Below are 12,648 nucleotides of genomic sequence, written 5' to 3' on the forward strand. Positions count from 1 at the left end.
GTAAATTTTTTCTACTTTTAGTTATTTATGTCTATATTTTATTTATGCTATTCCTTAACTTATGACTATTAAATTCTCTTGTGTTTTAAGTGGTATTCTAGAAGAGTAAAGCAATTTTATTTATTTATTTGGTTTTGCAGTATTGGGGATTGAACCCAGGCCCTTGCACATGCTAGGCAAATGTTCTACCACCAGAGCTACATCCCTAGCAGTTTTACAAAATTAATTAACTTATGGTACTAGGAATTAAACCTAGGGGTGCCCTACTAATGATCTGTATCCCAGCCCTCTTCTTTCTTTTGTATTGAGGATTGAACCCAAGTGTATTTAACCACAAAGCCACATCCCCGGTCCCTTTAATTTTATTTTTTGAGACAGGATCTAACTAAGTTGCATAGGACCTTGCTAAGTTGCTGAGGCTGGCCTGTAACTTGCAGTCCTCCTGCCTCAGCCTCCTGAGTCACAGGGATTACAGTATGGGCCACCACATGGGCCTCATTTTTTAATTTTAACAGTTTCTTGATTAGATACCCAGGCTGGCCTCAAACTTGTGATTTCCCACCTCAGCCTCTTTAGTAGCTGGAATTTCACCTGGGTACCCAGCAAACCCTTTTCCTTAACGTTTTTTGTTTTTATTTTTTGGTGGTGGGGATTGAACCTAGTGCCTAGCATGCTACACACGTACTCTACCACTGAAGTACATCCCCACCCCTCTAACTGTTGTTTTCAAAAAATAACCTGTTTGCTATTGTTATATGTTTTATGTATTGTTTTTTTTTTTTTTTTTTCAAATTGTGCAAGCCAGTAGATTTGGTACTAGCTGAATTGAGTTCAGTTAACATTTCTGAACTTCTTTCTATCATTAACTACTAGGGTGCTGAGTTAATTTTTTAAAAATTCTTTTATTTATTTATTTGTTTGTTTACTTATTTTTATATGTTGCTGAAGATTGAACATGTGCCTCACATGTGCTGAGCATGTGCTCTACCAATGAGCCATAACCTCAGCCCTCAAGTTGAGTTAGCCTTTATCCTGAGTTTAGTCTACTGGGAGCAATGGAGAAAGGTATAATATCATTGTAATGAGGCATGTGCCATTTATTAAACAAAATAGGATTCCAAGTATTAATCCAAGTATGTGCTGTGGGGCATGTCTGTATAATCCCAGCCACTCAGGAGGCTAAGGCAGGAGGTTTGCAATTCAGGGCACTGTATCATTGAGCCACATCCCCAGCCTTTTTTATTTTTTTATTTTGAGGTAGGGCCCTCCAAGTTGTCCAGGCTGACCTCTGCCTCAGAATCCTCCTGCCTCTGCCTCTCAGGTATTTGAGATTATAGTACGTACTACCAGGCCTAGCTCCTACTTTTAGTTATAAAAATTTTCTAACATAAAAACTTGAAGGTTAGTACAGTAATCACCATATACCCACTACTCATTTCAACAGTATTCAACAATATACCCACAACTCATTTAACATTTTGCTAATTAAAAAAAAAAACAACTTTTTATTTTACTTTTTTTTTGGTACTGGGGATTGAATTTAGGGGCACTCAACCACTGAACCACATCCCCAGCCCTATTTTTTATATTTTATTTAGAGACAGGGTCTCACTGAATTGCTTAGGGCCTGACTAAATTGCTGAGGCTGATTTTGATCTTGTGATCCTCCTCCTCAGCCTCCCAAATTGCTGGGTTTACAGGTGTGTGCCATCACATCCTGTTGAGTGCATTTCTTAAAAGTACAATAGTTTCCTGTATAAACCATAATACCAGTGTCATATATAATAAAATCAACACTATTTTTTTTTTTTTTTTTTAAAGAGAGAGAGAGAGAGAGAGAGAGAGAGAGGGAGAGATAGAGAATTTTAATATTTATTTTTTAGTTTTCGGCGGACACAACATCTTTGTTTGTATGTGGTGCTGAGGATCGAACCCGGGCCGCACGCATGCCAGGCGAGCACCCTACCGCTTGAGCCACATCCCCAGCCCATCAACACTATTTTTTAAATACAGATATCTAATCCATATTAAGATTTCTCTGGTGTCACCAAAATGGTTTTTGTTTCTTTTTTCCCTCAGTCAAGAGCCCATCAAGACTCTTGAATTGCCTTGTGTGGTGGTTTACATCTGTAATCCCAGCTCTTGGGGAGGTTGAAGCAGGAGGATCAAAAGTTCAAAGCCAGCCTCAGTAACTTAGACCATTTCTCAAAATAAAGAGAGATGGGGATAAGACTCAGTAGTTAAGCACCCCTGGGTTCAATCCCTGATACTCCACCCCCTGAAAAAAAAATTACAGTACTCTGAGTTAAAAAAATAAAAGAATGCTAGGAATAATTTTGCTGGTATAATAGAAAAGCTTATATGAATATTAATCTGGCAAAGTAAGCTTGCTTGTATTGAATTGAAATAAAAGAAACAGGTAATTTTTAAAGTGCTTACTCTGTGCAAGATACTTTTCTTTTTTTTTTTTTTTTTTGAGTTCAGAGATGATTCAGACATTATTTGTGCTCTAGAGCAGTGCTATTCAGTAGAATTTTCTGTGATGTGGAAGTGTTCTGTCTGCACTGCTTATATAGTGACTGCTAGGTATGTGTGGTCCTTTAGTAATGGAAATGGTGGCTAGTATGACTATGAGACTGGATTTAAATTCAACTAAAATGTTTTATGAAAGTTGAATTTGCCAGGCATGGTTGTGCATGCCTGTGATCCCAGTGACTTGGGAAACCAAGGCAGAAGGATTGCAAGTTTGAGGACATCCTCAGTAATTTAGTGAGATCCTGTCTCAAAATGAAATAAATAAATAAGATAAGGGTATTGTGCCAATCTGCAACTAAAAATATTAATAAATAAAAGATGTGTATTATACATGTTTATAAGGTTTTTAAAATATATTTTTTAGTTATATTTGGACACAATACCTTTATTTTATTTATTTATTCTTATGTGCTGCTGAGGATCGAACCTAGTGCCTCCCACATGCTAGGCAAGTGCTCTGATGCTGGGCTACAGCCCCAGCTCCATGTATCATACATTTTAATTTTTAAAAAATATTTATTTAGTTGTAGATGAACACACAGTATCTATTTATTTTTATGTGGTGCTGAGGATTAAACCCAGTGCCTCACACATGCGAGGCAATGTTTTACCACTGAGCTACAACCCCAGCCCCTCATACATTTTAATTTTTTTTAAAGAGAGAGAGAGAATTTTTTAATATTTATTTTTTAGTTTTTGGCGGACACAACATCTTTGTTTGTATGTGGTGCTGAGGATTGAACCCGGGCTGCTTGCATGCCAGGCGAGCATGCTACTGCTAGAGCCACATCCCCAGCCCATAAATTTTAATTTTTAAGAAAATTTTTTTTAGTTGTAGATGGACACAGTAGCTTTATTTTATTTATTTTTATGTGGTGCTGAGGATCGAACCCAGTGCCTCTTGCAAGGCAAGCGCTTTGCCACTGGGTCACAGTCCCAGCCCTACATTTTTAATTTTAATTCAATAATTTCATGTGTCTAGTGGCTAAAATATTAGGTATTTTAGCCTGAAAGTCTTATCTATTTTCAGAAGGTGATAGGATGTGAACATGTGAGAAATATGAGTTAGTAAGATATTTAAATAGCAGTCAGGGCAATAGAGGGGTATAGTGCAGGGCATGTTTGATTTTCATGTTAATACTGCAGAAATGTAGGAGCATGCAAGGTCACTAAAAAAGGGTTTTGTTAGGTTATCAAGTAAAAGATTTTTGTGAAGTTAAAAGATTCATATAATGGAGCAATGGCAGGTAGATTATTTGGGACTCGGCTTCAGAAGGCTGTAAATGCCATATACCTAAATACTGAGCTGTTTACTTGAAAGTAATAGAAAACCATTGAAAATGTTGAAAGCAGAAGAAAAGTAACATAATTGTGGTAAGTGCTTTAAATATATTCATTTGGTGGGGTGTTAAATAATTGAGACACAAGTATGCTACAAGGATGGAATTTAAGTGTCAAATGACACAGTATGAAGAAGAATGCTGGCTGGAGATACACTGAGATTCTACAGGAAGAACAGATGTAGAAAAAAATTGGAAAACAAGAAAGGGTTTTTGAGAGATTGTGTTTTCAGGGGAGAAGAGTATTTTTTTTTATAATTAATATAATTGAGTTAAAGTGATGGAAAGTTGTTCAAGGCATATGTAGAGATCAAAGTAATAATAATCATGTATTGGTGCTCTCACCTCTCACCTATGTGGTATACAAGTTTCTTAATACCCCTGGGCTTAGATTCCTTAGCTATAAAGTACCTGTCTCAGGGATATTGTGCAAAGTTCTAAGAACTTTGAATTACACCAGGAACAATTTTCTATTTATAAAGTATTTTCTCATGTGCTCAGTTGTAATGAATAACACCACACCCTCTTTGTCTATCAGAGTTGGAAATTTGTACCTTACTTCCATATGTAGGTGTCAGCAAATCTTCGATTTTCTACCTCCTTACTTCTCTCAAATTTGTCCGTTTTTTTTTTTTTTTTTTTTGCCCAACTGCAACATTCCTTGCTGAACAGTTTCTTAGTCTCTATTTAGTCTCATCCCCACTTCCTCTTCCCTTTCTCTCTTGTCCTAGGAATCAAACGTGGGACTTCATGCGTACTAAGTGAGTGCTCTGCCACTGAACTATATTCCCAGCCCTTTTTATTTTTTATTTTTGAGACAGATGTCATTAAATTGTCAAGGCTGGACTGAAACTTGTAATCCTCCTGCCTTAGCCTCTTGAGTAGCTGGAATTACAATTGTTCTCCACTGTATCCTGCTCTACTTCCTCATCTTTTATAGTCTCAAATATAAATTTAATCATGTTAATTCATTTAAAGTTCTTCCCATTAACTCAAGGCAAAATTCATGTTTCTTAACTCTAACTTCTTGTACCCTCTGTCCCTGTAGCCTTCTCTCTCTTTATGACTTTCTTCCTTCCCCAGTCCTCACTCTTAACACATAGAAACACACATAGCCCCAGGCTATAACAATCTATGTGTAGGTCTCTAAATGTACTATCACAACCCCCGCCTTTTCTATTTTTTGCAGTGTTCAGGATGGAACCCAGAACCTTATGCATGCTAGGCAACCACTCTACCACTAGATAAATCCCCAGCCCCTCCGAATGTACTTTGTTATACTGCATGCCTTTGCTTGTTTGTTTCTTCAGAAGTTTACCTGCCCACCATCTTCTTTATGTCTGGCAAATATTCGTTTTTCTTTCTTTTTTCGGTACTGGAGATTTACCCAGGAGCGCTTTACCACTGAGCTACATCCCCAGCCCTTTTTATTATTTTGAGACAGAGTCTTACTAAGTTGTTTAGGGCCTCACTAAGTTGCAATCTTCTTGCCTCAGCCTCCTGAGTCGCTAGGATTACATGCACCATCATGACCAGTATGTTTCATTTTTAATGCATTTCTGGACACACAACATTGTTTTCTGTGATCTGTGTAATAGATGTTTCTATTATTGTACAAACATTAGTCAGACATTCTAGGTTCAAGAGTATATCTTAAATAATAATGCTTTAAAATACATGGGCTATTTGTTTAGCCACAAGACAGACAAAATTTATGTGATTTCATTTATATCTTTGGCAACTATTTATTCAGTCCTGGCTCTGGTGGCATTTACTGTTTAGCAGAGAAGCCATCCAATAAGTTTGACTAACATGCAAGTACATGTCTGTAGCAGAATGCCAGCTAGGAGCAAGTGCTTTTAGGAAGTAATCTTTTCTATATTAGAAACAGTTGTTTGGATAGGCCTAAGAAAATATTTAAGCAAGAGAAACCTGTGTGAAGTGAAAGCACTAGTCTTGGAGCTATCTGGAAGAAATACCTTCTGGACAGGGATCAGCAAATGTGGAGGCTTTGAGGGAGGGGCAACTTGGCCTGTTCAGGAGACAGCAAAGTGGCAGGTATGTCTGGAGCTGCATGAGCTAGGGTGGAATGATGAAGATGGGACTGGAGAAATAGCTGGGGGAGATCAGGTAGGACCTTCATATTTCATTCTAAATGTAAGGTAAAGTCTTCAGATGGTTTCTTGCTGGATAAAGTGATCTGAGTTAACCCTATGAAGAGAACAGACTCCAAATGTTCAAAACAAGAAACAGGGAGGTGAGTTAGGAAGTGGTGATTATAGACCTCCAGGTGAGAGATGGTAGTTGGCTAGCAGTGGAAGCAGGGCATAGTCAGATTTGAGTTATATTTTGAAGACAGAATCAACAGAATGTGTTGATTGTGATGTGAAAGAGCATGGTCAAGGATGACTTCAGGGTAGTAGGTAGATACTGGACTTAACAGTGTTTGCAGAAGCTGTCTCTGAGCAATGACCTTATTAGGAACTTTTTCCTTCTTTTTTCTTACCTGTGTTTACCAATTTTAAAAACTAAACCTTTAAAGCTTCTGTAATAAAAATATATAGATTATTTTAAAAATTAGAGTTAATAGTGTTACTAAGTGTAATCTAAATCTTAGTATATTCTCCCACCCCTTTTGATTTTAGAAGAGGGTTTACGTGACCAACTTAAATTTTGTTCTTTTACTTTTAGTGATTGATTTTTGTACCTTTTTCACGTTTGAAAATGGTGAAGCTCGATATTCATACTTTGGCACATCACCTCAAGCAGGAGCGCTTATATGTAAACTCTGAGAAACAGCTCATTCAGAGGCTCAATGCGGATGTACTTAAGACAGCTGAAAAGTTGTATCGTACAGCATGGATTGCAAAGCAACAGAGAATTAATTTGGATCGGCTTATCATAACCAGGTAAAGAAAATATTTTCAGGTTAGAAATTCTATGAACCACTGTAATTCTATGCTAATTGTAACTAACAGTCTATTTCCAATCAAGTGCACGGTTAAAGATAGTTTGAATCAATGTTGAGTCTTTGCTTATAAAATAGTTTATTTTATTAAGTACTGCTTCAGAAAATTATAACTAAGGATTAACATTTTGTTTTAATTTTAAAATATTTATTCACAATATCTTTTTTCACTCATTTATTTTTTACATGGTGCTGAGGATCTAACCCAGGGTCCCGCGCATGCGAGAGGAGCATTCTACCGCTGAGCCACAACTCCAGCCCCAGTATTAAGATTTTATACTACACTAATTAATTTTGTGTTTATACATATGATATTTTATTTTTGTAGAGAGTAAATTACCTTGTATTCTACTTTTCTCATAATATTATTTAATATATACACTTCCATGTTTTGATATTTTATATGTATATTTTAGGTTTAGAAACCACATATTTCATTGTGTTAATCTCTCAATGTTTTGTTGTTCCCAGAAGCAGTTTTTAATTCTAAGAATAGGAATGTTGTTGGATACACACCTGTAATCCCAGCATTTCAGCAGACTGAGTCAGGAAAATCACAAGGTTGAGGCTAGCCTGGGCAATTTAGGGAGGTCCTGTCTCAAAAAGTAAAAAGGGCTAGGAATGTAGCTCAGTGATAGGTAGATTGCCCCTGGGTTCAATCCCCATAATTTCAATAGTGCTGAGGTATAATCTTAAAGAAGTCAGATATAAAAAAATTTCATTTTGAAATTCAAAAAGAGACAGGACTTATCTTTGATAATGGAAATCAGAATAATGGTTATTTCTTGGACTTGCAAGGATAGTATTGATTAGGAATGGGCATGTAAAAGCATACTTTGGGTGCTTAAAATGGTACATTTTGGGCTGGGGATATAGCTCAGTTGGTAGAGTGTTTGCCTCACATGCACAAGGCCCCACCAACACGGTACTTTTTTTTTTTTTCAGTTTGTTTTGCTTTGTTTTTGAGATGGGGTTTGGCTATGTTGCCCAGGCTAGTCTCAGACTCTTGGGCTCAAGTAATCCTCCTGTCTCAGTCTCCCAAGTAGCTGGGACTACAGATGTGTACCATTGCATCTGACTGTTAACATCTTAATCCGAGTGTTGGGTGCATACATACATAAAAATCAACCAACCTATGCACTTGAGATTTAGGCACTTTGTTGTATTTTACCTCAATAAAGGTAAGTTGGGGGAATGTGTGCTGCTATAAACATTGTTGACAATTTTTACATCCTCTTGAAGGCTTATTTTATTAAGATTTGCTTCCAGAAGTAAAAATCCTGGTTGAAGTATAGATTGCTGTTGAAAAAGGTTGTACAATATACCACACATAGACTTAGTTTTGATCACTTTTTAGTACTTGAATTTTTTTTTTTTTTATAAATGGACACAATACATTTATTTTATGTGGTGTGGAGGATCGAACACAGTGCCTCACACTTGGTAGGCAAGTGCTCTAATACTGAGCTACAGCCCTAGCCCAGTACTTGAATATTTGTACACTTTCTTGTGTTTATAACCATAAATAAGCAGTATTTAACTAGCAGTTTTTTTTTTTATCATACAGGGGATTGAACCCAGGAGTGCTTTACCAATGAGACATGTCTCCAGTCCTTTTTATTTTTTATTTTGAAACAAGTTCTCACTAAGTTGATGAGGACCTCACTAAGTTGCTAAGGCTGGCCCTGAACTCATGATCCTCTTGCCTCAGATCCCTAAGCTGCTGGGATTACAGGCATTGCCACTATCCTGGCCGAATTTTTTAATTAATTTTTAAATTAATAGGGTGCATCTCTGGGTAATAGTTGTTAGAACCTTCAAATTGATATTTTTCATTGAGCTTGATTTTATATGAAGAAATTAGACTCCTTTGTACTTTATAGTTTTATATTTACTAATTCATATGCTATTGTTCTAAAAGATTTTAGCAGGGTTGTGGCTCAGCTAGAGCACTTGCCTAGCATGCGTGAGCCATTGGGTTCGATCCTTAGCACCACATAAAAATAAATAAATAAAGATATTGTGTCCGTGTACAACTAAAAAATATTTAAAAAAAAAAGATTTTAGCAGGTTTTAGTGATCTTTAGGTGGGGACTACAATCAACTCATAGTTTCATGTTTCTGTATACTACATGTCTTATATTATTATTGCTATTGATATTATTTTGCTTATTTGCTTATTTTTTTAGTGCTGAAGCTTCCCCTGCTGAATGTTGCCAGCATGCCAAGATTTTGGAAGATACACAGTTTGTTGATGGTTATAAGCAGTTAGGATTTCAGGAGACTGCTTATGGAGAATTCTTGAGTAGATTAAGGGAGAATCCTCGTCTTATTGCCTCCTCTTTGGTTGCTGGAGAAAAACTTAATCAGGAGAACACACAAAGTGTTATTTACACAGTTTTTACCTCTCTATATGGCAATTGTATTATGCAAGAAGATGAAAGCTACCTCCTTCAGGTTTTGCGATACTTGATTGAATTTGAACTTAAAGAAAGTGACAACCCCAGGCGACTTTTGAGGAGAGGAACTTGTGCCTTCAGCATCTTATTTAAACTTTTTTCCGAGGGACTCTTTTCTGCCAAACTTTTCCTCACAGCTACTTTACACGAGCCAATCATGCAACTGCTTGTTGAAGATGAAGATCACCTGGAAACAGATCCAAACAAGTTAATTGAAAGATTCTCCCCTTATCAACAGGAAAAACTCTTTGGAGAGAAAGGCTCAGATAGATTTAGGCAAAAGGTTCAAGAGATGGTGGAATCCAATGAAGCCAAACTGGTGGCGTTGGTGAACAAATTTATTGGTTATCTCAAACAGAATACATATTGCTTTCCACATAGTTTGAGGTGGATTGTGTCACAAATGTACAAAACTCTTTCCTGTGTAGACAGACTGGAAGTCGGAGAGGTCAGGGCAATGTGTACTGATCTCCTCTTGGCTTGCTTTATTTGTCCTGCAGTTGTCAATCCAGAACAGTATGGCATAATTTCTGATGCTCCTATTAATGAAGTGGCAAGATTTAATCTAATGCAGGTATGCTTTTACTATTATTATTATTGTGGCATTTGGTTTTAAAATCAGTTGATTTGGACTGGGGGGTGGGAACAGAGAATATGAAGACAGTGTTTATATATTCTTATCATTTCTTTTCCTCCAACTCTCCTAAGTATTTGCTTCTTATGAAATAAAAGCAGTCATATTGGGATTTAAAATAATGTAGTCATTAAAAAATTTGGGTTTAATTTTAAAATGGAATCCTCACACTCTTTTTTTATATATATTTATTTATTTTTTTTAGGTGGACACAGTATCTTTATTTATTTTTATGTGGTGCTGATAATTGAACCCAGTGCCTTGCGCATGCCAGGCCAGCGTGTTACCACTTGAGCCACATCCCCAGCCCTCACAGTCTTAAATATATAGGTTGTTTTTTTTTTTTTAAAGAGAGAGAGAATTTTTTTAAATTTATTTTTTAGTTTTTGGCAGACACAACATCTTTGTTTGTATGTGGTGCTGAGGATCGAACCCAGGTCACACGCATGCCAGGCGAGCGCGCTACCATTTGAGCCACATCCCCAACCCCTTAAATATATAGTTGATTCGATTTTCTGAGACAGTTCTACCATCCTGGTTCTATAATTTCAAAATCCAGAATGATTAAAAACTGAGAATGTCTTTTGTACTTCATTTGCTGGAGCAAAACCTGAACTGAACTAACACAAGGCTATTTAAAATTGGTATTCCTTTTATTATTATTTATTATTATTTTTTGCAGTGCTGGGGATGGAACTCAGGACCCTGAGTGTTAGGCAAGCACTCTCAGTCCTGATATTCCTTTTAGTGCTAGCAGATACTTGTTGCAGATATGTTAATGTGTTTGACTATAGGATGCCACCACCCTATATACTGGATGTTCTGCATATATACACTAAATTACCTTTCGAAAATCTCTTAAATTCTGAAGTCTGAAGCTCTTTTAGCTCTAAGAGTTTCAAATAAAGGATTTTAATCATCTGAAGTATTGAAATCATGTTGTTTCTGTAGAAGATTTCCTTTTTCTTTTGGTGCTGGGTGTTGACCCCAAGGCCTCATACATGCTAAGCAAGTGCTCAGCATGTGCTCTACAAGTCTTCTAATCATTTTATCCCCCCAAAATACTGTGACAAAGAGATTTGGTTTGTTTAGAATAGACTATCATTGGAATTTTTTTTTAAGGTAGTAATAAGCCTTTTTTCATGATCAGTTTTATCATCTTGGGAATTTAGCAATTCATTATATAGAAATCCCTGAAATAAATTTTTAATTTTTTGTCTTCTGTAAATGTTACATGTTTCCTCATGATAGCATTTGTAATTTTATTTTCATCATTCTAGTACATACTGAATAGCATATTTCCAAAATGAGTGAAAAGAGGGTTATCCCAGATGCTAAGAAGATAAAGCTCTAATGATGTTAACTTTCTACACAGAGTCCTTAAAGAGAATAGATTAATAATTCATTTTTTGGCAATAAGGAACTTCCTCTATGAATTAGTATTTATCTAACAGCTTATGTTTTGTGGGAATTGTTTGCATTTTTTAAAAAATTATTTTTTAGTTGTAGTTGGACAGAATACGTTTATTTTATTTATTTTTATGTGGTCATGAGGATCAAACCCAGGGCTTCACACGTGCTAGGTGAGCACTCTACCACTGAGCCACAACCCCAGCCCCTGTTTGCATTTAAAAAAAAATTTTTTTTTAGTTGTAGATGGACACAATACTTTTATTTTATCTATTTATTTTTAAATATTTATTTTTTAGGTTTAGATGGACACAATATCTTTATTTTATTTTTATGTGGTGCTGAGGATTGAACCCAGTGCCTCACGCATGCCAGATTAGTGTGCCACCACTGAGCCACAACCCCAGCCCCAAATTGTTTGCATTTAAATCTAGAAAAAGAATATTCTACTTTATCTGGGCACAGTGGTGCACACCTGTAATCCAGCTACTGGGAAGGCTAAGACAAAAGAAATGCAGGTTTGAGGCTAGCCTCCACAATTTGGCAAGACCCTGTCTCAAAACAAAAATAAAAAAGGCTGAAGATATAGCTCAGTGATAGAGTGCCCCTGGATTTAATCCCCAGTGCTGCAAAACAAAGCAAAAAAACCCAAAAACTTCTATTAAGGGCTTTGTGGACTCTATAGGGAAAAGTCCTTCATGTTACCTTGAAGTAGTTTAGTGAGTCATTCTCTTTTTTGTGTGTGGTGCCGGGGATTGAACCCAGGGCCTTGTGCATGTGAGGCAAGCACTCTACCAACTGAGCTATATCCTCAGCAATAGTGAGTCATTCTTTATAATTTATTTTTTTTAAGAGAGAGAGAGTGGGGGAGAGAGAGAGAGAGAGAATTTTTTTTTTAATATTTATTTTTTTAGTTTTCGGCGGATACAACATCTTTGTTTGTATGTGATGCTGAGGATCGAACCTGGGCCGCACACATGCCAGGCGAGCGTGCTACCGCTTGAGCCACATCCCCAGCCCATTCTTTTTTTTTTTTTTTTTAATAAAAGTTGTTTTTTTAATAATTTTAATATTTATTTTTTAGTTTTCGGTGGACACAACATTTTTATTTGTATGTGGTGCTGAGGATCGAACCCGGGCCGCACGCATGCCATGCGAGCGTGCTACCGCTTGAGCCACATCCCCAGCCCCCATTCTTTATAAATTATTTTAAAATTTTCCTAACACATGAAAGTACATTATGAGAAACAAATGTACTTTTAATTTCCTATCATGTTGATATGTTGTGTTAAAGAGAAATTA

General features: G+C 36.5%; 1 protein-coding gene across 8 annotated transcripts in view; it reads left to right on the forward strand.

Annotated features, from left to right (window-relative positions):
• Positions 1 to 12,648, forward strand: part of Gapvd1 (GTPase activating protein and VPS9 domains 1) — an 88,251-nt gene that overhangs the window by 28,469 nt on the left and 47,134 nt on the right. For all 8 annotated transcript variants that reach the window (XM_071600957.1, XM_071600956.1, XM_071600959.1 and 5 more), the window contains 2 exons: positions 6,567 to 6,784; positions 9,033 to 9,876. In XM_071600957.1, coding sequence (XP_071457058.1) covers positions 6,600 to 6,784; positions 9,033 to 9,876 — 1,029 coding nt within the window. In that variant the 5' untranslated portion in view covers positions 6,567 to 6,599. The remainder of the gene's footprint in view (positions 1 to 6,566; positions 6,785 to 9,032; positions 9,877 to 12,648) is intronic.

The sequence above is a fragment of the Marmota flaviventris genome, chromosome 13, assembly GCF_047511675.1.
Source record: "Marmota flaviventris isolate mMarFla1 chromosome 13, mMarFla1.hap1, whole genome shotgun sequence".
NCBI classification, from domain to species: Eukaryota; Metazoa; Chordata; class Mammalia; order Rodentia; family Sciuridae; genus Marmota; species Marmota flaviventris.